General features: G+C 37.3%; 1 protein-coding gene across 1 annotated transcript; it reads left to right on the top strand.

Annotated features, from left to right (window-relative positions):
- Positions 1–1746: 1746 nt before the first annotated feature.
- LOC114531169 (probable ATP-dependent DNA helicase RecS) lies at positions 1747–9478 on the top strand. The gene is made up of 5 exons (XM_028552824.1): positions 1747–1958; positions 2134–2415; positions 2795–3047; positions 3571–4766; positions 9255–9478. Exons 1-5 carry the CDS (start codon positions 1830–1832, stop codon positions 9300–9302), a joined length of 1908 nt encoding a protein of 635 aa, XP_028408625.1. The 5' UTR covers positions 1747–1829; the 3' UTR covers positions 9303–9478.
- Positions 9479–27267: the final 17789 nt, after the last annotated feature.

Raw genomic sequence — 27267 nt, 5'->3', positions numbered from 1 at the left:
TGATTTTCAAAGCAATCGAATTAAAGTAGAATTTTTGACAGGTTTTTGAAATTTAATCTTCCTGTCGGACATTTCATGACACCCGATTTAAGCAATTTTCGAGCGCGATAAATCCAGCATGATACATGTTTTTTTGGAAAGTTTTCTGTTTTCAAAAAAGAGTAACTCATGGCCTCTAGAATGACGCCAAATGTTTTTTGGGAACTTTAAATTTGCGCCGTTGAAACGGGATGAAATACGACCACTTGAGCGTGACAGATGACCTTTAAGATGACCTTTGACACACAGCCGCTGAGAGCGGTTAAACACACTGTATTTTGCTAAAAGTTTATTTTCTCCGTAGAAATAACAGACAAAATGACATCCAGAGTTAAAATAATTCATAAACAATTTAATGTGGTGAATAATAGTATCAATATTTGAATAACTTGCACATTTTACCCAGGTCTGAGGCTTGAGACTTTGAAATATATTACCAATTTACTGTTAGACAGTTCAACATTAACTTTACTTAGTAGTCTTCAAAGTTCAAAATATTTTGGTACTTTCCAAAGTCACATATTAAGTTGTTTTAGAATCATCGATCGACAATTAAATTGCTGGGAAAATATTATTTTGGAAGAGATTTGTGGTGCGAATTGTGAAACACAATGTTTGGCAAAAATATTGCAAACAATCAAATAACTGCAGTGACTTGCACAGTTACCCGAGCTTGTCGCCGCAAACTACCTTTGTGGGCTGCGTACCAAAGCCGGTAAGGTTCACTTTTTGTTTTGCACTATTGCAATATGTATTTTATAAGACATATGGTGACAATTAGCGATAAAGATGCTTTCACTACCCCGTAAGCGTATAGAGCTTATGGCCTGTGCCGTGTCATCTAAGCGAATACAAAACATAAAAAACAGGCCATCAGTTCATAACCTTCAAAAGTATTGTTGACAAGCTTTCCAACAACAATTGGGAAAAATAGATGCAAAGTATCCATGGTTCAGGTCACTACTGCATTCACAATTACAGTGTGACCACTGGCACTGGACACCGTCAATCTGATATGTGAACGCTTGAACAAAAATTAATAAACCACCACATTCAATTGGTTGATACAGTACAGAAATTATCTTGTATAAAGTAGCTGAGTAAAATTATCTATTTTTGACAACTGCACTGTTGGATTGCTTCTGACAACAAGGCTATGTAAGGCGCCTTACGGTGTGTGGTTATGCTACTTGTGTCTATGTCCATGCTTGCAGATATGTCCTGAAGTAGCTTGATACTTAGCTTGTTGAGTTTGTTGTCGCAGAACATTCTGCACAGATTGTACTGGTGATAGGTCAGTGGATGCTGTATTCCAATATCCTGGGCCAAGAGATCCCTCGTTGTGCTGTAGTTTGTCTCCTCCTCAACTGCCGCCTCGTCATCACTGTCTGGCTCATAACCTCTCTCCTCCGCAGAGGCTGTTAGATACCAGAATTATTAAAAATAATACATGTGCAGGCGTATTACCTGGAAATGTGTAGGCGCGCAGGCTTCGCGCGGGGTATCAAGGGAAGGGGGGAAAAAATGAAGCCTCTGCCAGATTTTGTTTTCAATATGGCGCCAAAATTCCGTGAGGGAGTGGGGCAAACTCAGAATCATCTTCTAATTTAATAGTCAAAATGGAGCCGGAAGGATTAATTTCTGATATTTGCATATCAAATAGACCATTTCAAAACGCCCACCAACATTCCAAAACTATCTGTTTATTGTGCTACGAAGGTCATGGCGTTGAGGCTGGTACTGTGAATTTCTTTCTTGCCGAGAGTGGGATTATACAGCATTTTCGAAGCATGCACCGTAGCATTGCTGTTGACGATGAAATGCAGAGGAAGTGCAAGGAACTTTTCGAACAACTGCATGGGCAAGAGACTGCCAAGGTTGTAGAGCAATTATCTGCCCTTCGTTTACAGCAGCAGAAGGTTAGTTCTATGTATGCTATTACTTATAAAGATAAAATTTACTTCATGAATTCCAATATATTATTGAACACTATTTAAGTTTTAATATAAAGATGTTAACTTTATGAAATTATCATTTAATTTAATAAGTTTTACATGACACTGAAAATATTCAATTTATTTTATTTATGTCTAGGATAACAGTGCATCCCATTGTTATTCTATGTTTACTGTAACATATGAGACCAATCAGACAGTGTCAAGCGAAGCATCGATGGATATTGTGGCAAGAAATGAACGAGAAGCGACAAAATTATATGGCTTGGTACTAAAAGATCAAGGGATCCTAAAGCCTCTGGGATGTGTGCCTTGTATAATCACTGTGAAACCATACAAATGCGACAAACGAGGACAGTCGTATAAAGTCTGGGGCAATGATGATAAAATATATGTTGAATGTTTCATACCTGGCAATAAGGTGAGTATGTAAATAATAAATGAATAATAAAGTATGGGCACATTTGGGCCCAAAGGTTTAACAATACCACCTGCCAATGACATTGTAAACTTGCAATATTATCTACTTCGATCATTATGCTGCAGTTTGCAAATTTACTGTCACACCAGGTCAGATGATAAAAGATCCTGGCACCTTAACAGGTTATAATCATGAAGTGGCAAGACTCTCCCTTTGACAAGCAATTGAAATGGGCAGATTAATTTGTTAAAGAGGTTATAACCTACCTGGCATTATAGCAATGTAAAACAACAAACAATGATGCTTCAGTTGATTAATAAGTACACCAGTTAATAATTTTACACCTGTCGATTAATGTAAATCGATATATTTTATGTAGATGAATTTACTCAACAGTGACAGAACTCAACCACTCCAGCAACCACAACCAGTTATGGCAAATTCAGTTGGAAAGTTTAGTCTTTTTAAAACCCCACTGGAAGTTTTGAGATCTGTTTTTGGATATGAAGACTTTCGGCCCAAACAACTTGAATCGATTGAACACATTGTCTCGGGAGAGGATGTTATTGTTGTTATGCCAACTGGAGGTGGGAAAACAGTCATTTATGCAATACCAAGTCTGATTTTGCCAGGTATTATCATTAACACTTTCTTAATATGCTGAATTTCACTAACCATGTTGAAGACTTTGTGTCAGTTGTAAGTAAAATATCTATTGCTGCAGCATGTTAATGTACAATTTATTAACTTGCTCTTTTAATTTTTAACAGGATGTAACTAAAAAGTAAATGCTTTGAAATTAGCATTTTTTCAAACAACAACCCATTGTACCCTATCTGGATTAATTGTTCACAGTGTGGAACACACTATATACTGTTCAGGGTGTACCAATAAAGTTAGGCTGTTTGAAAGAGTTAACTATGGTATTCAATTTCAAATGGTTTCCTTTCTTTGGGACACCCTCACCCTGTACATTTCTAACATATTGTATAAGTTGTATGAGTTAGGTTATAAAGACTACTTCCAGAGAGAGTGTTTAATAGAGAACCAGAACATACAATAAAGTACAAAAACTCAACAAGCTTTGCTAGTAAATGTAAAAAGGTTTAATCTATCTTTACTTGAAATATTCTTTTTTACTACTACTACTTCTAGGTATGGCTGTGGTTATATGTCCTTTAATGATGCTAATGTGTGACCAGGTGGCCAGACTACGACGTCTTGGTATTAATGCTTGTTACTATAATACAATGCTAAGTGACAATGAACGACAAAACATTATTCACAACCTTGTGCAACCAGATTGTCAATATCAGTTTGTGTTTATAAGTCCAGAAGCTGCCACAAGTTCTCAGTTTCAAAGCTGTTTACACAACTTATCTCAAAAGAAAAAAATTAACCTATTTATAATTGATGAAGCACATTGTGTGGACACATGGGGGTGCAACTTTCGCCCAGCTTATCAGCAGTTGGGTATCCTGAAGAATTATGGTGTACCAATTGTTGCTCTCACTGCAACAGCAACAAATAAAACATTAGTGACAATTGCTGAAGTACTACGTATGCCAAAGCACACTGTTGTGAAAATGAGTTGTAGACGAAATAATTTATCATTTTCTGTCATTCCAAAGAAAGAAACTAAAGCAAAGAATCAAGTGTGTGAATTGATCTTGGGGGAATTTAACAATTCATGTGGTATAATTTATTGTGCAAGACAAGCTGATGCTGTTGAAATGGCTTTTGAACTGAAGAGTCATGGTATTTCTGCTACATTTTACCATGCAGGAATGGACAGCAGAGATCGAATGGCAAATGCTACCTTGTGGCTAGAAGATAAAGTGCATGTGATTTGTTGCACTAATGCATTTGGGATGGGTATAGATAAAAAAGGTGTTCGATTTGTGATACATTTGACGATGCCTTCATCATTGGAAGATTTTGCACAAGAATCTGGAAGGGGTGGTCGTGATGGTTATACATGTACATGTGTGTTGCTTTTCCGTTTCGAGGACAGATCATTCCACCTTCGCAACATCTCTCTTACAGCTACAAGTTCTGCCAAGCTTTTGCAACTGAATAGCATAACAGAATTTTGCCTCCAAGACCAACAGTGTAGACAAGAATTTCTGGCCAATTATTTCCAAGAACCTTCAGGGGAACCTTGCAATACTTGTGACATTTGCCAAAAGTGCATGTCTTATGAACAGCAGAAAAGTGATTGCACAATACATGCAATAAGTGTTATCCAATGCCTCACCAGTTTAATTGTTTTGCAACCAAAAGTTAAACTTTCTGAATTAGTTATGACTTATATGGGGTCAAGAGCCAAAGAGATTGTGACTAAGAATTTTCATACTGTTTCACAGTATAAAAAAGGCAAAGGCGACTTTGGAAACATGTCCAACATGAGAAGATTTATACAACACTTGATTCACCAAGGATTTATAAATGAGAATGTAAGAGAAACAGAAGACATTATGTCAGTAACATACCTAACATGTGCAAATGTTACTGATTTAACAAATGGTAGATGCAAAGTCTTATATAATAAGACTAGGTGAGAGTAGGAAAATGGAGAAATTTTAGGAAGAAACATTGTTAATCTGTTGGTATAGTCGAGGTATGGTACAAGGCAGGGGAGGGGGGGCTGGCAATTTCATCCTAAAATGAAATGCTTATATTTTTAACCCTATTGTGCACGAACTGCGAGTAAATACCCGACATGAAAACGAGACCACTGGGTGAAAAGTGAATAATCGGTAAAGTCTATCAGACACAATCCATATCATGGAATGAAAGCATATTTTTAAAACATGATGCACCTTCAGTCACTGCACTTTAAATTTTTAAAACATGATGCACTTTAAATTTATTGGGAGGCTATTCCATTTGGCCCCACTATACGCTAATGTTTGTTTCAAATATTCTGTTTCAAACATCCGGTTAAATATTTCCCAAATTATATGAAGTTTGGTATTCGTTCTTTTATTAAACAGATTTTTAATAAAAGAGATTCGCAGCGGTGTGGCCATTTAATATCTTATAAATTAAAAGTGCTTTGTTTTGAGAGCGTCTTTTGTCAAGTTTGTCCCACCCCAAGCTTTCTAAAACATCTACGGATGGAATATCGTAGTTTGATCATGTCTTGTTATGTAAAAATAACTCAACAGAATATAGTTTTTGATTTTCGGAAAGATGGTGTGTTTTTGAGCGAGTTTAAGAGCGATAGTTATTTCATGTTAATCACTTAGGACAGAATATCATACCGTAAATCAGGGAAGCACTCGTACAATTTTGCCGTAAAACGCTCACCGATCTTCTTCTTTCCCTTTTCAACAACATTTAACACGTTTTGCGGTACCTTGCCAAATGCACAGCCCTTCTGGTCAAGTGGATAACATTCTACTTCTTTTCGGTTGGCATTCTTGAAGAAACCTTTTTGTAAACAAAACCAAGCCCCTTTGACTTGATCAGGCAAAGGTGTTTGCTCGGAATGACGTGACGTGTGGTGAATGTCAAATCCCTCCTTTCCCATGTAAGATCCTCTCACATACTTCAGAAGATCTATATTGGCCATGATTCTCCTGCACATAGTAACAGTTGTATGACCAGTTGTATAGTTCTTTAACGGCTGAACTACCTCAGATTCAACGAAAGCATCTAACTCGATACCATGGCCTTCCTTTCCACTGAGGTTTACTGAACAATTCTGTTGCAACAATTTTCTGGTTGCTAACGGCCATTTGACGAGGAAATTGATCACATGTCGTAAAACTTCAGTGGAGTAATTAGTGAAGCCAAGCTGAGTATAAATGGGTATTTGCAACTGGAACACAATTTCGCGGGCGTTTCCATCACCATACGATGTGGCGAGATCATACAACATTTGAAGTGGGCCGTATAATAAGAATGCACTAGCTCTGTGTTGGAAAGCAAGATCCGACGATGATTCTGAAATCCACTCTTTAAACCTGGCAAGGATCAATGACGTAAAATGTTCTGTGTCAAACGGTTCACTCTGTTCAGGAAAATAACTGCTTTCTACAAATTCCAATACTGCAGCCATTCCATATGCCTTGCATACGTCACGTATCGCTTCTCTAATATGAATAAGATTACCTTCTTGAAACTTTTTTTTCTTAAACGCATGCACCGTTAATTTCTTTCTCTTCATGATCTCGCATAAAATGTAGTGCAGACCACTGGATCCGTGAACTTTAAACACTGCCTCGCAATAGTAACCTTTGTTATGTAGGTCACCAGGACAAATACCAATCCACCTGTAAGCAGCAGACCGTGTCATAGCCGCGTTGTTAGTTTTACATGTACCTACATCCCCAACAACTGGAGTTACAAAGCCATGGCAGGAACGATTTATGTCGCTGTCATTGTTTTCAGTTGACAATGTTGAGTCGCAATTATCCGTTTCCTTTATACATAACCCAGCAGTTTGGCGAATTAGTCGATCTTCATCTTCTGATAGATCTTGATCTTCGTTAAATAGTTCCTTAATTTGTTCAATATTTAAGGTATCAGCCATGTACATAGGAGATGGGATGCTTGTAAACAGTGGCCCACTGTGTTTTGCCCCCGATTCAAGAAGGAATTTACACAAACTGACATTCTTGTGCAAGACAGCGAGATTGAGAGGTGTCATTCCACAACCTTCTTTGGAATTGACATTAATACCCATATCGACGAAACATTTTACAAGATTTTCTTGTCCTTGCTCAACAGCGGCGTGCAATAGACTTCTTCTTAAATGGTCTTTAATGTTCAAGATATGCTTATCATAACTGTTAACAAACTGCAAGTAATTCTCTTCACTGTTTGATGTTGATATATCTGACAACTTTGAACAAATACGGTTATACGTGTCCCAAAATGGCTTATCTTCATTATCAAATTGGCGCCGTTCACTCTGCAAAGTTGTTTCAGTAAATGAAGGATCGGTGGATTCTTGTTGGCTTGAAGTTTCTTCGTCTTGTTCCGTGCAATCTTCATTTGCATTAGCAAGTTCCTTCTCCTTTGAATGTAAATGGATTTCTAACGCTCTCATATAGCTTTGGTGGTTCTGTTGGCTGAGAATTATTTCGTAGTGGTTTCTTGCCAATTTAACATCAAATGTTTTGGAAATAGAATCAAAAGGGATATATTGAGAGCCTTTCTTGTCATTAGGTAGAGAGAAATCTGTGGCAAGTTGATCCAGAATGCTCATTGTTCCAACAATTGTGCTGTTGTTTTCAAGTGACAAAGGAAGAACATGTACATCGCTTTTGTGATTCAAATTGCCCTGTTTCACAAGTTTACTTTGATTGGGAATGTCTATATTGTACTTTGTAGTAGATGTTTCAAAGTCCGACTTGGCCAGGTAATAATTTACTTGCTGCTCGGTCATATCTTTTAGCTTTTTCTCACTAACAGGGATTCTGTTTAATGCAGTATCGAGTAAGTCTAGAAGATACCAGTCAACAGCTTGTGTAAACAGCTCTTTCTTCTCCTGGTCATTTTCAATAAATAACTGTTCTGCATTCATTTCTAGCGCTGACCTTTGTGGCTCTACGCAATCATGTTTGTTATGTAGAATCTCTTCTAAACCCTCGGTATTCGGTACGAGAACTGCTTGACATGTAAAGTTCCACATCACAGGCCCAGCAGATTTAAATAGACGTAAGTGTTTGTGTTTGCCCCTGTACATATTCACATTGTCAAACATAAGGATAACAGGCTTCTCAAGTGGTGTCATCTGCTTGATTGCCTCTTGCTGTTTAGCTTTACGACTGTCAAAAAAGCTCATTGCTTTATCCCAGCTAACGGTTAGGCCTAACTTATTCAGAGTTGTAATAAACCGGAGTCCAGCTCCAAACGAAATGCAGAGGCAAGTGAACATGATTTTAAGATCGTTTTTAATTTTCTGACTTCTTAAACTGATCAACAAAGCTAAGGAGTGCACAGCACTTTTTACACGCTTCTCTGATACATTTCTACCATCCGTTTTATGGAGAAATAGTGCGTCCAGCACATCAAAAAGAATTGGACAATTCTCTCGCACTTTGTTAGGCAATACCGTAAACATATTCTGAAAATTGATTACTTCCAAACTCTCAGTTTCAAGGCCAATGTTGAGAAATGTAGTGAAGGTTTCTAGTTCATTGTTAAGTTTTTCTTTATCTTTTGAACATATGGCATTGGAATGGGACGGAGAATCTATTAGCCGCTGTATTTCACGATCATATAACCTGTCTAGATCACTTGACAGTTGCCTAACTTTCAACTGCAATTTCCGTTGCATGTCAACCAAAATTTGAATAACATCTTTCTTTATTTCATCAGCGGCTACTTGACAAGCAATACGTTGAGTCACTTCATCTAGTTCACTTGAAACGCTAGCAATGACTAGCTTTAAGTTAGCAATATCTGTATTATCTTCTGATAACGTGGCTGATGAGTGACTACAAGATGACGTAAAAGCATGTTTCTTTGAGACACCAGCATAAACTGTCGCACGCTCTTTCCCCTTTCTTCTAACGAATGATTTGGGGAACGCCTGCCTTACAGCATTGGTTGCCTGAGCTTTATATGCTTCGTCCAATTGCAGTACTTCCAGAATTATTTGTTGTGGTATTTCAGAATTTTCTTCTTCTTCAAAGTGCTCTAGAAGACGTTTCACGTAATTGTCTCTCCTGTCTTTATAAAAATTACTGGTAGGTTTCGCTGTGCCAACTTTCGAGTTCACAGTTTCTTTCCCTACACATTTATGTAAATTAAAGACAACAAATATAAGGAAATGAAAACAAATAACAATGTAATTTTCATCATGAAAATAGAAGCAATATTTCTATAATGGTTTAAATGTGGTCATTACTTTATATACTACAACTCTCTGAAAAAACATAAGATACAGTACAGATATATTGTTCAACTCTATAGCATATACTATGTACATGCATTATAAATGAAAAACAGAAAATATCAGAAATAAGCATATTGAAGTTTTCAAACAACATGTACAGTACATCCTTTAGGAGAAATAATTTTGCAGCCCTAGAAATTTATCGACATATGTAGTAAGTGCAATCTCTGTTCAGCAAAAATCATGGTGGTAGATATTGTATTTACTTGAATACTGCCGCCCTTTTCTCTTAGATGCGGCATATATTCACAATGCTCAGAACAAAGCACGAGAATAAAATAGCACAGATTATCATGCATAATGTATTTAGGTGACGTGTATAAGCCCTATGGGGACCTGGTAGCTATAAATAAGGAGAATCTCACTGCATTCCTACTTCAAATTTGATCGAGTGCCCAGGGAGAGATAGCGGCGGCGGCGACCCACCCACCCAACCAACCCGATTACTGAAAATTCGTGGTGATCCTGGATCACTGGATGTACTCAAATTTATGAGTATCTGAGCGCTCAATCAATCCTCCCATACTTAAAACAAAGGGACAAGTGAGAGCATTGTGAATAGAATACTATTTGCATTAATTAATTGCTAAATTGAATTAACCAGTAAATTGAGAGTTATTACAAAATTTACAACAAACATCTCCTTGAATAGATGCTGAACCCACACAGCTCCAATGTTTATTCAATTAGGATTCAAAGTTAGCAGTTTGGGGGGGGGGTCAATAAAAATATGCTGCATGCATTATGAACAGTCCCCTCATTAGGTGTACGGGCAGACAAATTTTCAGGGGCAGTATGAATTTGCCCTACTGCATAGGCTCTACCCCCCCCCCCCCATCAATTGTTTTTGGTATAATAAGGTTGCTTCTTTAACATACAATGTACATTGGCCTCTGTATTATTAGTTTTGCCAAAAAATTGCCCAAATCAAATCAACTGGCAGCAGCTGTCCCCCCCCCTTCCAAAGGGTTGATTCTCAACGGTTGTGCAACACTAATATATAGATGAGTATCAAAGATATTGTTACTTGAAGTCTATATACTCTACAATATATACATTTAATTCAAAAGTTTTTTTTGGGAGAGGGGGGTCATGATTTTTTTGTAACCATTGAATGTCTGTTGTTTGGGGGGTCACCAAAAATATGGCAGGTATGGAGGGGAGGGGGCTTGCCAAAAAATATTTCAAAATCCTCATAGCCCCTCACCACATAAATTATGAATGCTCCTTTATACACTGGAATTTATCCATCTTTTATACAGACTATATTGTCATAGTCATCATACAGAATACTGTAAGTATATATTACTGTGAAGGTAGCTGAAAAAGTGATAGTAGGCAGTTAATTCCTAGCTAACATCTACTCGGGTTAGGTGGCATGTCACATGAAATATTTGTTTAAAACATTCACAAAATGTCATCAGTGATCATGATTAATAAAATATTTAAATGATTGTATTGTGGAAATTGATTGCAAGCAATAGTTTGTGATAGCATTACAACCTCATTGTCGCATTGACATGGTAATGCCCACCCTTTGATCTAGCTATATTAATTATGACCATGGTCCACATATTATATTGGCAGCCATGTAATTTGTACAGTATGCCACTTATACCTTAATCCCATAACATTGTGTATTAAAGAACTATAAAATACAAAATGCATGTGTAATGCACCAGTCAATCGTTTGCCCCTAGGGGGGGTATCGGGCATGCTCACAGGGTTTAACAATGGTCTGTTACGACTGTTACTCCTGGGTGGGGAATTTGACAATGACAAGAGTACCAGCGACCTGAGGGTCCAGGACATTGTCATGTCTCGCTGCATGGGAATTGGAGACAAGTGAGTGAAAAATAGGTTTTGTGGTCATTGGAAATATGAGTGGGAAATAAATATTGGATTTTTTCACATTTTACAGCAAGATTTTAAAGATTGTCAAGAGGTGAATGATTCTTTCTAAAATACATGCATATTTGTAGTATTTTAAGATAATTTTCAGCCTATGAGTGGGGAAATTTGACATGAAAACCAAGCCCCACGGTGGGGAATTTGTCCAAAATTTCATAGTGTCAAATCCCACAGTCATGCCCGATACCCCCCTGGGTCAAACCATTGACTGACGGTGAATAATCCAGGGGGGATGGTCATTGCTGGAAATATGTTTACAATAACCACAATAACAAGTAAATTACTGATATATTATGCACAAAATACTACTGAATATACTCTTTAAATAGGCCCTTAAATTTAACACCAAAAATTGTCAAACTATTTATCAGCTTACCATCTGGAGTCACAGAATCCTCATGCTGATCAGAGTCGTAGGTATGAAAGAGCTTTTTTCTCAGAGGCTGATTTAACAACTTGGAATTTGGTGTCAGTTGTCGTTTATCAGGTCTTATTGACTTCTGCGGTGTACTAGCCTTCGGAATTGGACATTCTGGATCTTCTATAGATGTTCATTTGTTGAATTAAAGGATATATTAATTATTATAAAATAAAGCTAGTACATATAGAATAAAAGTATAGAATAAATATAGAATAAAAGTATAAAAATTTGTCACACTAACCTTCCAAACTTAGGTCGTGTATCAACGATTCTACGCCATCTATATCACTATCATCACTAAGTTCGTCTTGCCTTTCAGCCATCAAAATAATGTTAAAATACCATCACTCCAAGAACCCGCATATCGCTCCAAGAAACCGCACCAAATCTGGCAGAGGCTCATTTCATTTTCCCCCCCCCTTCCCTTGATACCCCGCGCGCCTACCTAAAGCCCGCGCGCCTACACAATTCCAGGTAATACGCCTGCACATGTATTATTCCAGGTAATACGCCTGCACATGTATTATTTTTAATAATTCTGGTATCTAACAGCCTCTGCGGAGGAGAGAGGCTCATAACCATGTCGCAGTTTTGCCGCCTGTCTTGAGAAATAGCCCCGGATCTGAGTTTCAGTTAGAAACTCCCCTGCCTGAAACATTCTTGTTCCGTCTTTCTTCTTGGCGTATTGCATTTCGGGATCTACGTTGTGGCCGGTTTCTTGACCAATTGAAAATTTTGCATCCAAGTGGGATCGTTGAGATTCGTTAAAACGCTTTAATGTTCTCGTGCTTTTGAGTGCCCAGCCTTTCGTCAAAGAATCTCTTGATGGTTGTCGTTCCTCGTTCTCCTTCACTGAGACTGTGCTGCTAGTGCCTTAAACGAGTTTGTAGTGATAAAGCTTTTTTGCCTTGTCCATGAGGGTGGCATTCTCTTCTCTGAGGTCACATGTGCCGAATTGCAAGTGGTTCTCTAAGGCAGTGTGAGTCTGGTAGACCTTCACGCATCCTTCGTTGCTGCACAGTAACAAACCATCTACCACATTATCCTCCTCTTGTGAAGGACTACTACATACAGTCTCCTTACAATGCTTTTTGGCTAAGCTACACACAAAACCACCAGGCGTAAATGGAGCATCAAATGTATCCTGGAGCGGCTGCGCTCTAATGGAAAAACAAATGAAACAGACAAAGTAAACAGAGGTTTCAGTGAAATTTACCCTTATTAAAAGGATAAACAACTAAAGTCAACGAAGCGAATTCGGTTTTGTAAAAGTTATATCCTCGATAAAAGAGACACTCCCAGTTACAACAGCGGTCTTTCGCACACTTCCTAATTAAAGTAATAATTCCTCCCATCATCCTTAATTAAAGTAATGATTAATCTCGTTAATGAATGACCAATATTAAACTATATATATAGACAGTCTCTGACAATATGCAATAATGGTATATTATTCAAACGAAACGTCTCATTGGCGTACTTGCCACTTTTTCGCAATTGTATTAACGACACAGGTAATTTTGCAAGAATAAAACTGTGAGACAATTTTGGATAGGATTTGTTTGAAAAGCCGGTCGCTGCTTCCAATTTTGTACTAGAACATACTAACCCCAAGTGACGCCTTGTTGCATTATCCTGCCAATTCCAACACCATAGGCTTCCCACGCTGTGATATTTGCATCGGTTAACTTGAAATTGTTCTGGCGGCTGATGCCGTCCCATTCTACATGGGGGTCACAAAGTCCGGCTGCATCAATTATGGCAACCCTGACGCCTGGTAAACCACCCAACGACATTATGGCATCCCTAAACTGCTGCGCTGTGGTCATGTCGTTCCCTTCGTTGATGTACCGTCGAACGTGTAACACGTTCGTTTGCAAACACTTACCTCAATTGATTTTTCTAGGCATACATATATTTCTCAATCACCTGAACGAGTAATGCAGTGTCTAATTTAATTAATTCAAATGGACCAATGAAATCGCTGTTTCTTCAAGCTGCAAGATAGTCCAATAAAACTTGTATAGACAGAATTGGTTGAATATTATGAACACAAAACACTAAAGATATAACAAGAACACTATCAAACAGATAGGCTCCCTTTCTCCACCTTTAACTAAAACATGTTAACTGTTAAAAAATATGAACCTAACAGTTTAGAGATCTGATGATAGTAGTTTCATGATTTACTCATTTAGTCTTGACATCCCCAGAAGACCATCATCAAAACCTTTTAGTGATATATGAAAGAGCGTCTTGTTTTGATTCACACCGCAGTTAGGACAGAAGTTGCTTTCTTCTTCTTCATACGACCTGTCAATGCATGTCTTGCACCTTAAAATGCTGTTACAACACATGCTCACTACAGGGTGTATCAGAAAAAACTAGAAGATTTTAAAATGTCCAAAAAACTATCATTTTATCAAAATATCTCAAAAATATACTTACGTCTAAGTATTTTAGCATCTTCTGGCTTATCTAACAGTAAAAGCTATCAGAAAAATTAACCTAAAAAAGAGGGAGAACGGTTTGTAAAAGCCTCATTTTTAACCGATTGTGCAAAGAAAATGACAGATTCAAAATCCAAGTTCATTTAAAGAGATGAAAGTTTGGACTCTTTTGTGCAATGTATTAAAATTTCAGGAAATTTGATAAACATTAAGTCAGCTGTGAAACGTCTCAAAATTGGAATTTTTTCTGTTTACTCCGCTCTCGCGTAACCTTTTTTTATGCAAGAATGATTACATGCATGAGTGATGGTTCGAATGACGTACTTACACAATCCTATTGTTATACCTCCTTACATTGATGCTGTATCTAATAATGCTATTGTTAAAAATAAACTACACAAAAACGTCAAACAGTACACAATTGCAAACAAGAGCAGAGTTTACAAAATTTGTTGTTAGTTCTCAACATGTCCTCCATTTCTTTGCACGCAAACTTCTGCCCTACTTTTGCATTCTCCAGGTGTAATTACCAGAACTCTTTGTTAAATAAAACAATGAAACAAGAGTATTCATTGTTAGTTATGCTTAAGTACGTCATTCGAACCATCACTCATGCATGTAATCACTCATGCATGTAATCATTCTTGCATGAAAAAAGGTTACGTGAGAGCGGAGCAAACGGGAAAAGTCCAATTTTGAAACATTTCACGCCAGACTAAATGTTTATCAAATTTCCTGAAATTTTGATACATTGCACAAAAGGGTCCAAACTTTCATCTCTTTATATGAACTTGGATTTTGAACCTCTCATTTCCTTTGCGCAAGCCGTTAAAAATGAGGCTTTTACAAACCGTTTTCCCGCTTTTTTAGGTTAATTTTTCTGATAGCTTTTACTGTTAGATAAGCCAGAAGATGCTAAAATACTTAGACGTAAATATATTTTTGAGATATTTTGATAAAATAATAGTTTTTTGGAAATTTTAAAATCTTATAGTTTTTTCTGATACACCCTGTATAACTTGTGGTGTTGAGATGCGGTGACAAATAGTGCATTTAAATGCAGCTTGAAAATCATGAAGAATTTTCTTTTCTTCTTGCTTCAAGGTAATTTTTGACAATGCTCACTTATCCCTTGCTTTAAAAATGTAGGAACAGTTTCTTTGAGGCTATCGATGACATCTAAAGGCAAAACAGTGTAGTTTATAATGTTTATAATTAATCATTTTTACAATATTAAAGCACATGCCTTATTATTATACCTTAATTTTTTATTTTACTATTAGATAACATATGGTATTAAATATGGTTTAATTTAAATTTAGTTTAAGCTCTTTGTAGAAAATTGAACAATTTATATGCAAGAGGGAGGGCATTTCAATACAAGGAAAACAATTATAAGCCTTTCACATAATGACAGTAATTAAGAAGAAACCCCTCTTGGTACATGATTACAGCAATAAGGTCAACCTATGGTATATTTTGCTAAATATGTTTTTACTTTGTTTTGACAAATGTGGTAACTATGCCCTTTTTTAGCCTCCTTGGGTGTACTTTCATCACTATCATCTTCTACAGTAATTGCAACAGTAAGAACGTTATATGGTTATGGCTAAGACTGTTGAACATTGTGGAAAGTGCAGGTTATGGTAAAATCGAGTGAATTTTGTGCAGTAAAAAAGACACGTTTGTAAGTTTGGTGTGTGTCACATTGTCATACTTGGTGCTATAGAGTTTAAGAGGCATCATGACCGAACAGTCAGACATTGAGGAGCTTCAATTAGCCCGAGGAGTCTGAAATATGCAGCCTGACTAAGGAAGAACTCATCAAAGTGGCTGAGCATGTCAAAGTGGATGCTGAGGGACTTGGGAAACTTCAAATATCGAAAAGAATTTGAGAGCAAATCGAGAAGGACATTCAAAAATTGGAAGATAAAAGGGCTTTACTGCAAGAATTGAGCAAAATTGTACGAGTAGAACCCCCACCATTAGAAATGCACAACAATGAGGATAATCAAAATGAGGAAATGGGCCTGAACAAGTCAATGTGGGTAAACAACCAGCAAAGTAATAAGAACCCTTGCAAAAAGCAAGGTTAGTGTTGATATAGCTAAAGCTTTTAGACGTGACTAAGATTTTTGGAATGATAGGTGGCAGTTAACCCTAGCTTGAAATCACGGTCTTATCTAGAAATGATGAGTGGGCTGTCTCTGCCCCATATGAAGCAAATCCTGGGGGCTCATTTCAAAGAAAAGTCTGCGACTGAACTTTACCAGGAACTTTGCACAATCATGCCAGCGCCCTAAGGTATCGGCTCAAGATTTCCTGATTACAGCAATGAACTTGTGAGAACAAGTTACTTTTTCATCACAAGCAGTGGATAGATAGTACAGTGAAATATGACGTTTCACTGGTACAGTCATTGTTTATTCATGTTGTTGAAACTAAATTCCAAAACCCAAATGGGAACCAGGGATCCAAGGATAGTGCAAAGTTTTCATGCCCTGTAATACCTAAGCAACCAGACGTTTGTCCCAACATAAAAATTTTGACTTATGCCAGTAAAAATATAATGGACAAGACGCCTGTTCTGGCGTTAACTCCGGCGCACGTGCCAGTCTTTAATATAGAGCTTCTGAACATAAACAATACAGTTCATATTCGCATTTAGATACCTTGCAAACCTATAAATGTTCCATTGCGAAATTCAGAAGCACATCGTACTTTAAAAAGTGTAGAAGTTCAATTGGTTAAAAAATGTAAATAAACCGCATGATACATTCGCTTTGTCTTACACTTTGCCTTCGGAATTCGCGCTTATATAGTTATATTAAATCTTCAATCCTGTGCAAACTACGACGTGTCAACGCGCCCATACACGACCACATCATCTTGTTAAACGGTGAAATAGCAGTGATATCATTAAAATAGGACCAGAATCAACATGTATTAGTATATTCTGACCCCAATTCAATCTAAACTTAATCAAACAGCATGAAAACAACGGTTTATTCGTTCCTCTTGGAGGAATTGCCGTATCATGCGAGCGAAATCGAATCGCGCATCGGAAAATTAGCCAAAGCTGTACACCACAACTCTTGGGAGATAAGACTAGGACATAGATAAATACGGTCACATACACGTTTCAAATACTAGAATGTTTCGCGCCATCTCAGACTTGCGACGACTGAAAATAAAAAAAAAAATAAAACAACAAAACAAAACCGAGGCGAATTTTCAACTCCGTCGCTGACGCCGGAGTAACTAGGTTAAAATTAATCAAAAGGAAATTACTCAAAGTACCCAAGTTACGTTAGCCGCGGATACTGTCACTAATAAATTATAATTTTAGTTGCCCATGTACACCTAACCGGGCGCGATTTTCTCAGTTTAGTCTCTTTTCTTCGTCAAACAACTGTGACTACATTCACTTCATATATATGATGGCTACAATTTATCCGTCACTTCATAAGAATAGCCAAAATAGTTGCGTTGTAAATAATGTAAATAAACCGCGGTGCATATTGTCTATGATGTGGATACTTCGACGCGTAAATCGATACAAAACAATATACTTATAATCAATACTGTATACCGCCAAAATGATTTGATTACTGCACAAAATGTCCGTTTTGTATAGTATCATTTATGTACTGTATGCAGAATACCAGGTATCGACTTGCTATCGACATAATATAAATTTGTGTAACTGTGTAAGAGTCTATCAATACATAAACAACACGGCGTCGTTTCTTCCTAACCTCTTAGCTCTATTTATGGAATAAACCTTCCAAATTATATTTGTGTTGAATTGAATGCTCGTAATTCAAAACATAAGTTGATAAATTGCGTAGATTCTCACAGAATTGCTCGATTTTTACGCCCGGAATGTTTTGAAGCAATGCTCGCCGCTCCTCGTTTCTTTACATCGTGAATAATGTTCAAGTCTCGACGGCACATGTGCAGTTGCGACGTGTAAGAAAGAATCGGGTGTTCCGGGGGGTAATTCTGCGCTAATCGTTTTAAAACAAAACCTAAAAAAAAAGCAATGCATCAAAATTTACAGTAAACTGCCAAAATTCCTCAATATTTTTGTGAACTTTGCAAAAGGGACATAGTGCATTCATAACTAAAGCAATTTAAACTGATTTAAAAATTACTGATCATACTCAAAAAGGTACTATACGCATAAATCAACCTACCCCCCGTAAAGTTTACACTATGACTGACTGACTGACTGACTGACTGACTGACTGACTGACTGACTGACTGACTGACTGACTGACTGACTGACTGACTGGTAAACTTTGCACTAAAAATGTGCCAAAATACTTATATACATCAACACACCTCGAAATCCGAAATCTTACTTCTTGCCTAAAAAAAACAGCGAACAAAATTTTAGATAAAATAATGGCACACTGAAAAGAAACGAGAAAAAAAAACAAACAGGCCAGATATTAATTGGAAGCTCTTGGTACCGAGAGCATAGAATGAAACGGAATTTCTGTGAAAAACTATTTTACTGGAACGACTTAGAAATCCTGCTTAAAATCCAAAGTGTCATACCCTTTCGATAAGTTCCGTTGCCACGGTTTGCACTGGATTCACCACACATATCTTGAAGTCGCCAGCGTTTAACTTGATATTTTTTTCGGCTTTCAAATCAACAAGTCCATTTCTGGATGATGCACAAACAACACGTACTACATGGCGGTACTAAAGAGATAAAAATAAAAGTTAAAAGTAATTACTATGAAAAATGAAATATCTCCATTTTACACCAAACATTTAATTTAAATGTGTGTTGCCATATTTCTTGTCCCTCCAAAACGGAATTTGCGCGGCTAGTTCCGGGATTTGGGAAAGGGATGATTACGCTGTAATAGAGCGGGGAAACTCACACGATTGCACTGTATCAGCGTAATTACAAGATGTACAGGCTATATTTCCCCTTGTTGAGGCTTAATTTTGTACTAAGAAAGCATTTATCACTTTGTGGTGGCGGATTCTTACCCAATGTGGTTGTTTTACATATTGGATTATCAAGCTGTGTAAATCCTCACATCACGCTGCCATATGTACGTTGTCAATGAACAACCAATCAGGATAGCTTGGAGGATTGGGTGGAGGATTTTTTGAAGGATCAAAATAAGCATGTTCCAATCTCTTAGAAAGAAATCAAACGTTAATATATATTTCCATTTGCAAAAATCTGCAAATAACAATAGTTTTAGGGCAAACCTGCATATGCGACACCAAAGAACCCACATTTGTCTTTCTTGCAAGGTCCTGAAAAGAAAACAGTTTTTGTTAAGCTTGGTTTTCATCGTTGCATGGTGCAATAAAGAACATCGCTGATAGAGATACATGTATTAAAAAAGCAGCTCCTCGAAAAGAATCGAGCAGCTCCTCAAAAAGAATCGTTAACTTGGATTACCTGGGTTGGACAACCTGCCTTGTATAAATTTGCTTGGACCCTACTGTAAGCCTAATTTGTATATGCCTTTTAAATAGATATGTGCAATATTATCGAATAATTTACTACACAGGTGATCCCATCTTTCATTTCGTTTTATAAGATTTCCTTGTGTAAGTGCATCATCATAACTTAAGGTAAGGAAATTAAACAATGCTCGTCTATGGATCTTATTGACATTCATATTCCATCACTGATCTGATACAAAATCTCAGAAGATCTTCATTTTGTACTTTCGCTCTTTTTAATTGCTTCAATTATATAGCCTCTTAGCTGCCATGGATACGATACTTTCAAAATGGCCATTCCATTTAAAATCTTTTGATATTTCTAAGAAGTTTTGAGTTGATAATTTTTCATTCGGAGCATTATAATTATTTACTCGACCATCTTATGGCGGTAATCAAAAGTACACCCACAGCTAATGCAAGCAAGATCGTGCATTAAGAATAAGCGTAGAAGAGAGCTGGACAATACTTACATACAAAAATGTTCGCCCTTTATACTCTTTACCAAAGACCTTATGTAACTGAAATAGCAAAGTTGACTTTCCCACTCCTTTCGCTCCTTTAAAATAACAGTTTTAGAGACATTACATCGTTGAATATGCCTTATTGCTAGCATCAACATGCAAAGCCATGCAATAATTTTCAGAACAAAGCTCTTTAAAAAGTAATTTTATGCTTACTATTAGACACTGGTGATACAATGCCAAATAGATAAAAAATTCTTGAAAAACTCTAAGTGCATTTGATATTTTATTCATTATTCAATTTTATAAAATTTAAAATCTTTTCTTGAAAAATTTGTGAAATATTTTTGGTACTTTTTCGAAGCTATTCATTCCACAATTTATATTTAAATTTATTTTCAAAAATTGCAGGCAAAAACAGAGTGTTATGCAAGATCTACATTGACACAGATTGATTGTCTAAGCTCCAACCTTTGTTTGGAGTAAACCGGCCAAGTTTGCCATTTTAACAATCCAGGTTACTTGAGTGTGTACAAGTGAGTGAGCCTCCTGTAACGACATGCAACGTGCTATAATTTTGCACTTACCCAACAAACAGATTGCTCTACGATAGTCTTCCTCACTGATTTCCCTTAGTATGTTTTCATAAAACGTAGTAGGAACAAACTGAAAAACATGAAATGGCTATTAATATACTGTTGGAGAAAATATTCATCTCCCCCTACAATATTCATCGCCTTCCCCCCTACACATGCGGAAGAGACCGGAAGTTCTGAACCAGAGGATTCATTGCGTCAAAATTTCAAGAGAATGGGGGTATTTGATATTTCCATAGGTATTAAAACACAGATTTCTCTTGATTTCAATTTTATTTTGAAAAATCACGACGAGTGCTTGTTAGTTCATGGTGTTAATTAATTAACAATTACTTTAATGGTTTCCGTGTTTGGATGGCCTGATCCAAACACGCGGGAATGTCCCAAATCTGTCACATAGATCTGCGTGATCTCTCCTCACCGGTGGGACAATCTTTTGATAGGATTAGTCTAACTCCCCATGCGTTGAGTTCCAGTAACCGGTGAGACCCGTTCAGATTCCAGTAACGGGTACAGTGTGCGTTTCCTTATAGAGCGGTGTAATCAGGGTCGCAACTAGAACGATAATTAGGGGGGTGTTTATTCATATATTCAGTTCTGCCCGACGTATCTCTTTTGTAAGTGCAATAGCTCACAATGAAATCTGTCGGGCAGAACTGAATATACGAATAAACACACACCCCCCCCCCAACTATCGTTCTAAGTTACGGCCCCGGGTGTAATCGGGGGCGGCGCTCTTTAAAAATTCTTATTTGTCAGTTGTAACAAGGACTTTAAACAAAAATAATTTAAAGTTAGATGTAGCCAAATGTTCCCATTTTGACAACCTCCTCGCACAAATCACTGGAATCTCTGCCTTCACGACTGACCTGCGCATTACGAAAATTCCAAAGACCGATTTAACAACGGTGCGTAGAATTGATTGCAATTAAACGAGTAAATACGGTATCTGGCATAAAGTTCAGATTAGGGGTAGCAAACCTTATCTTCTTTTTCTGGGCTCGAGGTTGCCATCTGCATAAGTTCAGTAGAAACAAACTGAAAAAGATTAATAATTACTGTTATCAGAACAATGTTTTTCAGCATTGCTGCATTCATCAGGCGTCAATAATATTTTTCGAATAACTGTTAAGTTGTTAACACAGAATTTATGATTGAAAAGATTCTAGGACGAAATTAAAAACAGCAGTTATCTAAGCTTGAAATGTAGGGGCCCCGTTTACACTATACCGGATTGCTTCCGGAGTGGGTCAAATTTTGTAGCTTTTAAGTATTTCTCGCAATGCCCGATCAATATTTCTGTCTGTGCATAGTTTACGTATATAAAACAAATGGCAAAAAATCAACAATATGTGCTTTAGCTATATTGTAGCATGATCGTCAGTTGTTATTGAATCATTCGCCTATCGTCTGTCAAATCTGGTTTCTCGTGAATATGGATTTTGAACCGGTCTATGAAATCAGCATAGACAAGCGCGTTGCCGCTATTTGATGGTCGGTATATCCCTACTGGCTTCTAATTTACAAAGTGCATCAGCTATTGAAACAGCTTGTGACAATTCAGGCAATATGGTTTCCTTAAACTCTGTTAAATCGTCTATCAATGCATGAAAGGGACGGGAACCTGTTGTAAATGGCGCTGGGTTTGGATGTAAACTAACTCGTGTTGAAACGGGGAAAACTGGGGGGGTTCGTTTACTGGGAGGATTCGTTTACTTGTGGAACTACATTTTCTTGTGGGGATTCATTCACTTGTGGGATTATCACTCGTGCTCTAGGAGATCTCGAGTCTAGGTTTCGTCGTGTGTAGGTTGCGTTTTGGACCTCGATGAAGCAAGATATATGATCGATGTTTTCGCAGTTTTAGACATACAAATGCTTATAAATCATACTTATTAATACCTAAATGTTTGAACCGTCGACTGACATTACAAATCAATGTTTTTTGTTTTCACTGTTTCACTAAAAATTTCAAAGTGTCCACAGTGGACTAGTCTTGAGGTTTTTGTCAAAGCTATTAAATTTAATCAGAACAAAAGGTATAGGGTTTTATCAACACAATTGTGTCATAAAAAGCTCCAGCGCAACTTAACAGAACCGCTTCCTAAAAAGGATAAAATTCCGGATATGTTGCGGAACAATCTAGTTAATAAATTACTTGTCCGGGCTGCAATATGTCGTAACAGTCGTATATTGGGAAAACCGAGTGAAATTTGGCAACAAGGTTTTGGATCCACTAAAAAGCACAGTTTCGAAACACCTAATGGACTGTGACGACGTAAACTACCTACTTAACATGAACAATCTTTTTGACCCGACCGTTTACGCTAAGGTGCGTGTCTTATTTGTTTTCACTGCCTTCTACGTCTTTACATTTCGATGGCAGGGAAAATTCTGTGGACGGTATTTCTCGCAATGCCCTATCAATATTTCTGTCCGTGCTTTGCGACAAATGGCAAAAAATCAACAATAGCTATATTGTAGCAATGATTGTCGGTTGTTATTGAATTATTCACCTATCGTCTGTCAAATCTGGTTTCTGGTGAATATGGATTTTGAACCGGTCTCTGAAATCAGCATAGACAAGCGCAAAGGAAAAGATGTATTGCCAAAGTCGAAGAAAATGTTGAATTTTGTTCCGACTTTCTGTTTCATGGTGCGGTTCTTTGCGCGGCTAAGTCGATTTCAAAGATAAGAATCGTAGCAGAAGTTGAAAGCTAACAGATATATAGGCAAAGGCTGATTTTATCATCAATGCGAAGATACTTCGCGCCGCGCACATGCATTCATGATGAATTATAGTGATGTTGGCCTTGGGTGTCTTAACAGTGTCGTTTCTTAAGACAATTTAAATCAGCAAGGATGGTGTTTCTTGAGTATTTATGTAGATAAACGGACCTGTGTTTAATAGTGTGTGTTTGATATATTTCGATACCCGCTATTGCAAAACAGTATCATATTACTGTTTAGGAATATATTGCATAGCATACACATTCAATTATCAGTAACACGGAGATCATGATTATCATTGCCTTCGTCTTCTTTTACTGAAAGGCTAAGCAGTTTTTCTAAGTTCTTCAAGATCGTCTTACGTAGGACTTTGTGGCATAAAGGACTATGTGCCGCAACATTACCTGCTTATATATGGCATATGGCATGCAATGATGCAAATAGCTGAGAGCATTGTTCAACACATGCCATTGCCACACATTTCTCGTATTCAATTATACGATGTTCAAGTGACTTGCTTTCTTTAATATCATGATTTCAAAGTAATAAACCGGCTCACTACCTGATGATTGCCTACATGACTACATTCCACGATTCCGTTTATCATCAGCTGGCGGTAGACTCCACGTGTGTTGGCGTAAAAAAATAAAGTATTTTAAAACCTCCGGCGTGGCGTTTACATGGAATGCACCCTGGCCCTCGTGTACTCTTTTTATGTATTCTGTAATCTTTAATATATTGGACAACGCGATTGACAAATTAATGGACTAACGCGCCTACTACAACTAAACTCGATGCCCCTGACAACACTTTTTGCACCTATATTGTGGCCCGATTCAGCACACAAGATCTGCCATGCCTGGAACATTCAACATGCGGGAACACAAACTTGAGTGAAACGTCAACAGTTTAATTCACAATGTTTTGATACAATCAATACCAAACTGGAAAAGGGAAACTGACTAACCTTTTCTTCCGTGAAAATTGCAATATCAAATGAAAGCTTCAAATGAACCAACATGCAGTGTGACCAGACTTTTCGAGAGGCAATTACCAAACCAACCTTTCCAAAATTACTAAATGAAGCTAAAAATTACCAAAAGCTAAAAATTACTATCCCCAGTCTTCCACCCACACAAATTTTGAGTTTCATCTTCAATGTCGCACTTCAGAGAGCCGCCTTTTATGGTCTTTTTGATAAAACAGAGAGGTTTCTTGCGATGAATATCAATTACTAGGAATTTTACAGCTATATATTGATTTAACAAGTATTCTTAGGCATATTTGTAACTTGTAAGTGTTGCATTTTGGTTGCGTTGAATCCAATTGAAACAATAATTGAGTTGTAACCGTAGAACCATAGAGCCGTAGAACCATAGAACCGCAGAACCATAGAACCATGGAATCAAAACGATTGTTCAAGACGCGAACAAGACCTTATTGCAGTGATACGGAGAAGTCGGTGCATCAGCGGACGTTGCAATGCATGCCTGCGCTCTGTTCGATAAATCTGAGAATGAAGTTAACGCTTACCAGTTCATTGAAAATTGCGGTCATGAAAGTCCTCTTACAGAGGCGGGAGCCCATCACAGCTCATCAGTGAGGTCAATCGAGGACCCGAATAAACCTGCCGGTTCTCTTCAACAACCATCAGATCAGCCACGTTCAGCCACGAAAACGTCTTCGCAGTGTAAGAGCACGAGTGAGATGTGACAAATGTGAGATGAGATCACTGAAACGTGAGATTAGTTTGTGCGCAATTGCGCATATAAACAGGCCTGATACAACTGCGTCACTGCGCACAACCACAATGCTACGCAACCCTAAAAAAAACAATAAAACACGAGCCGTAATGAGAAATATGTAAAAAAATATATATATAAAACTTGGATTTTTAATTTAAAACACTTAATTGCGGCCTTCACTGGCCTTAAACCTTTACTAAACCTCACACTGATTAAGCACAGTAATGTAGTGCAAATGAAACCGACAATACAATCAGTTTTTAAATAGTTCAAAGAATTGCTATACTCGTTTGCTGTATTTTCGTATATGGCAGATTGCCCAGACCCACTATGATGATGAAACACGAGGCTCAATGATAAAGATGTAAAAATAAATTTGGATTATCAAACTAAAGTGTGGTCCAACAATAAGATAAAATAAAAAATACTATCAAGCGCAGAGGTGCAAATGAAATCGAAGATATAATCAGTTCCTTCAAAGAATTGCTACTCATTTACTGTATTTACATGCGGCAAGCGACAAGGAAACACAGCCGCAATGGCAAATATGTAAAACATAACACTTGGATTTTTAATTTTAAACACTAAATTGCAGCTTTTACTGAGCTTTTTACCCCTAGTAAACCTCACACTGAATTAACCGCAGTACCGTAATGCAAATGAAACCGAGAATACAAACAGTTTAATAGTTCAAAGAAATTAAATTCAAATACGGCAGACTGCCCAGGCACACTATCACGATGAAACACGAGGTGCAATGACAAAGGTGAAGAAATAAACTTGGATTATCAACACTGAGTCAAAATAAGTTCAAACAGGCAAAACAATCAACAATATCGATGTGAATCGAAACAAATTACAGTAGAAATCAGGCAAAATGACAAGCAACAGTCAACCTTATAATAAATGAAAACAAAGGCGAATGAAGAACAGAATGTATGTTAAATTCGGTACCTCTTGCAGACTTGGACGCTTGACTTTTAATAGATATTGGCCAGTGGAATATAATCGTCGCGCTAAATCAATAGATAAACGAATTAGTAAATAAGTAAATATGATAATATATCAAGCGACAACCAACTTTACGGTTATAAAACACAGTATTAGGTTAAAATTTCTTACCTTTAAGATGTTTTAAATTAAACTTGAACGGATCTCACCAAATATTTTCGAAAACGTCTTCGCAGTGTAAGAGCACGAGTGAGATGTGAGAAATGTGAGATAGTGCGATGAGATCACTGAAACATGAGATTAATTTGTGCACAACTGCGCATAGAAACAGGCCTGATACAACTGCGTCACTGCGCACAACCACAACGCAACGCAACCCTAAAAATTTGCTTTTTACTGCCTACTGCACCAATTAGACTGCTGCTACGCTCGCTCGCTTCAGGCTCACTCGCTCCGCAGCAATTATAGTATAAATTTTTTTATAAAATCGCAACATGGCGGCCGGCAAGTTTGGCGAAGATTCTTGGCGAAAAGCATTCTCTTCTGTTGCAACTTTATTTAACATTGAAAGTTTGTATCCAGAACAAGAGGAAGCAATAAAAGCATTTTTTGAAAGAGATTTGAATCTTTTTGTTAGCTTGCCGACTGGAGCAGGGAAATCTCTAATATTTCAGAGTTTGACGGTCGTGTTTGACTCGTTGTTTGGTAACCCTCGAGGAACAAACGTTCTTGTTGTCATATCACCACTTAAAGCGCCGAGCCTTAGTTCCAAAGAACACCAAGCTTGTAATTGTAACTGCTACAGCAACAAAAGCCACCAAAGCTTAAATACTGTGGAAAGTCTTGACATTAATGTGGATCAACTGTATACTGTTGAGCAGAACCCAAATAGAATGAATTTAATGTATATGCTCTCCTACATGGATAAAGAAAGTGGTTTTTAAGATGTCTTCAGGAAACTAATAACTAAACTTCAAATACTTCAGTGCCAAACTGAAAGAACAATAATTTATTGTCAGACAAGGAAACAATGTTCAGTATTGTTCCGCATGTTTGAAATCAATCTTGGTGCATGTAACATGTACAATGGTTCATGTTTACCTCAGAATCAGCTTGTGGAGATGTTCCATGCTGGCACACAACAGTCTGTGAAAGACCATGTTTTAGCAAATATGACAGCTATTGAC

Source organism: Dendronephthya gigantea, unplaced genomic scaffold (assembly GCF_004324835.1).
Source record: "Dendronephthya gigantea isolate DGI-Jeju-01 unplaced genomic scaffold, DenGig_1.0 000069F, whole genome shotgun sequence".
NCBI classification, from domain to species: Eukaryota; Metazoa; Cnidaria; class Anthozoa; order Malacalcyonacea; family Nephtheidae; genus Dendronephthya; species Dendronephthya gigantea.
The sequence above is the reverse complement of the archived record's forward strand: the minus strand, read 5'-3'. Positions and strand labels throughout refer to the sequence as shown.

Bases quoted from the DNA above. Each gene is read 5' to 3' on its own strand.
- LOC114531169 (XM_028552824.1), top strand. From the start codon at position 1,830: ATGCACCGTAGCATTGCTGTTGACGATGAAATGCAGAGGAAGTGCAAG. The intron at 1,959-2,133 runs GTTAGTTCTATG...ATTTATGTCTAG, and splicing joins TTCGTTTACAGCAGCAGAAG to GATAACAGTGCATCCCATTG. The intron at 3,048-3,570 runs GTATTATCATTA...TACTACTTCTAG, and splicing joins ACCAAGTCTGATTTTGCCAG to GTATGGCTGTGGTTATATGT.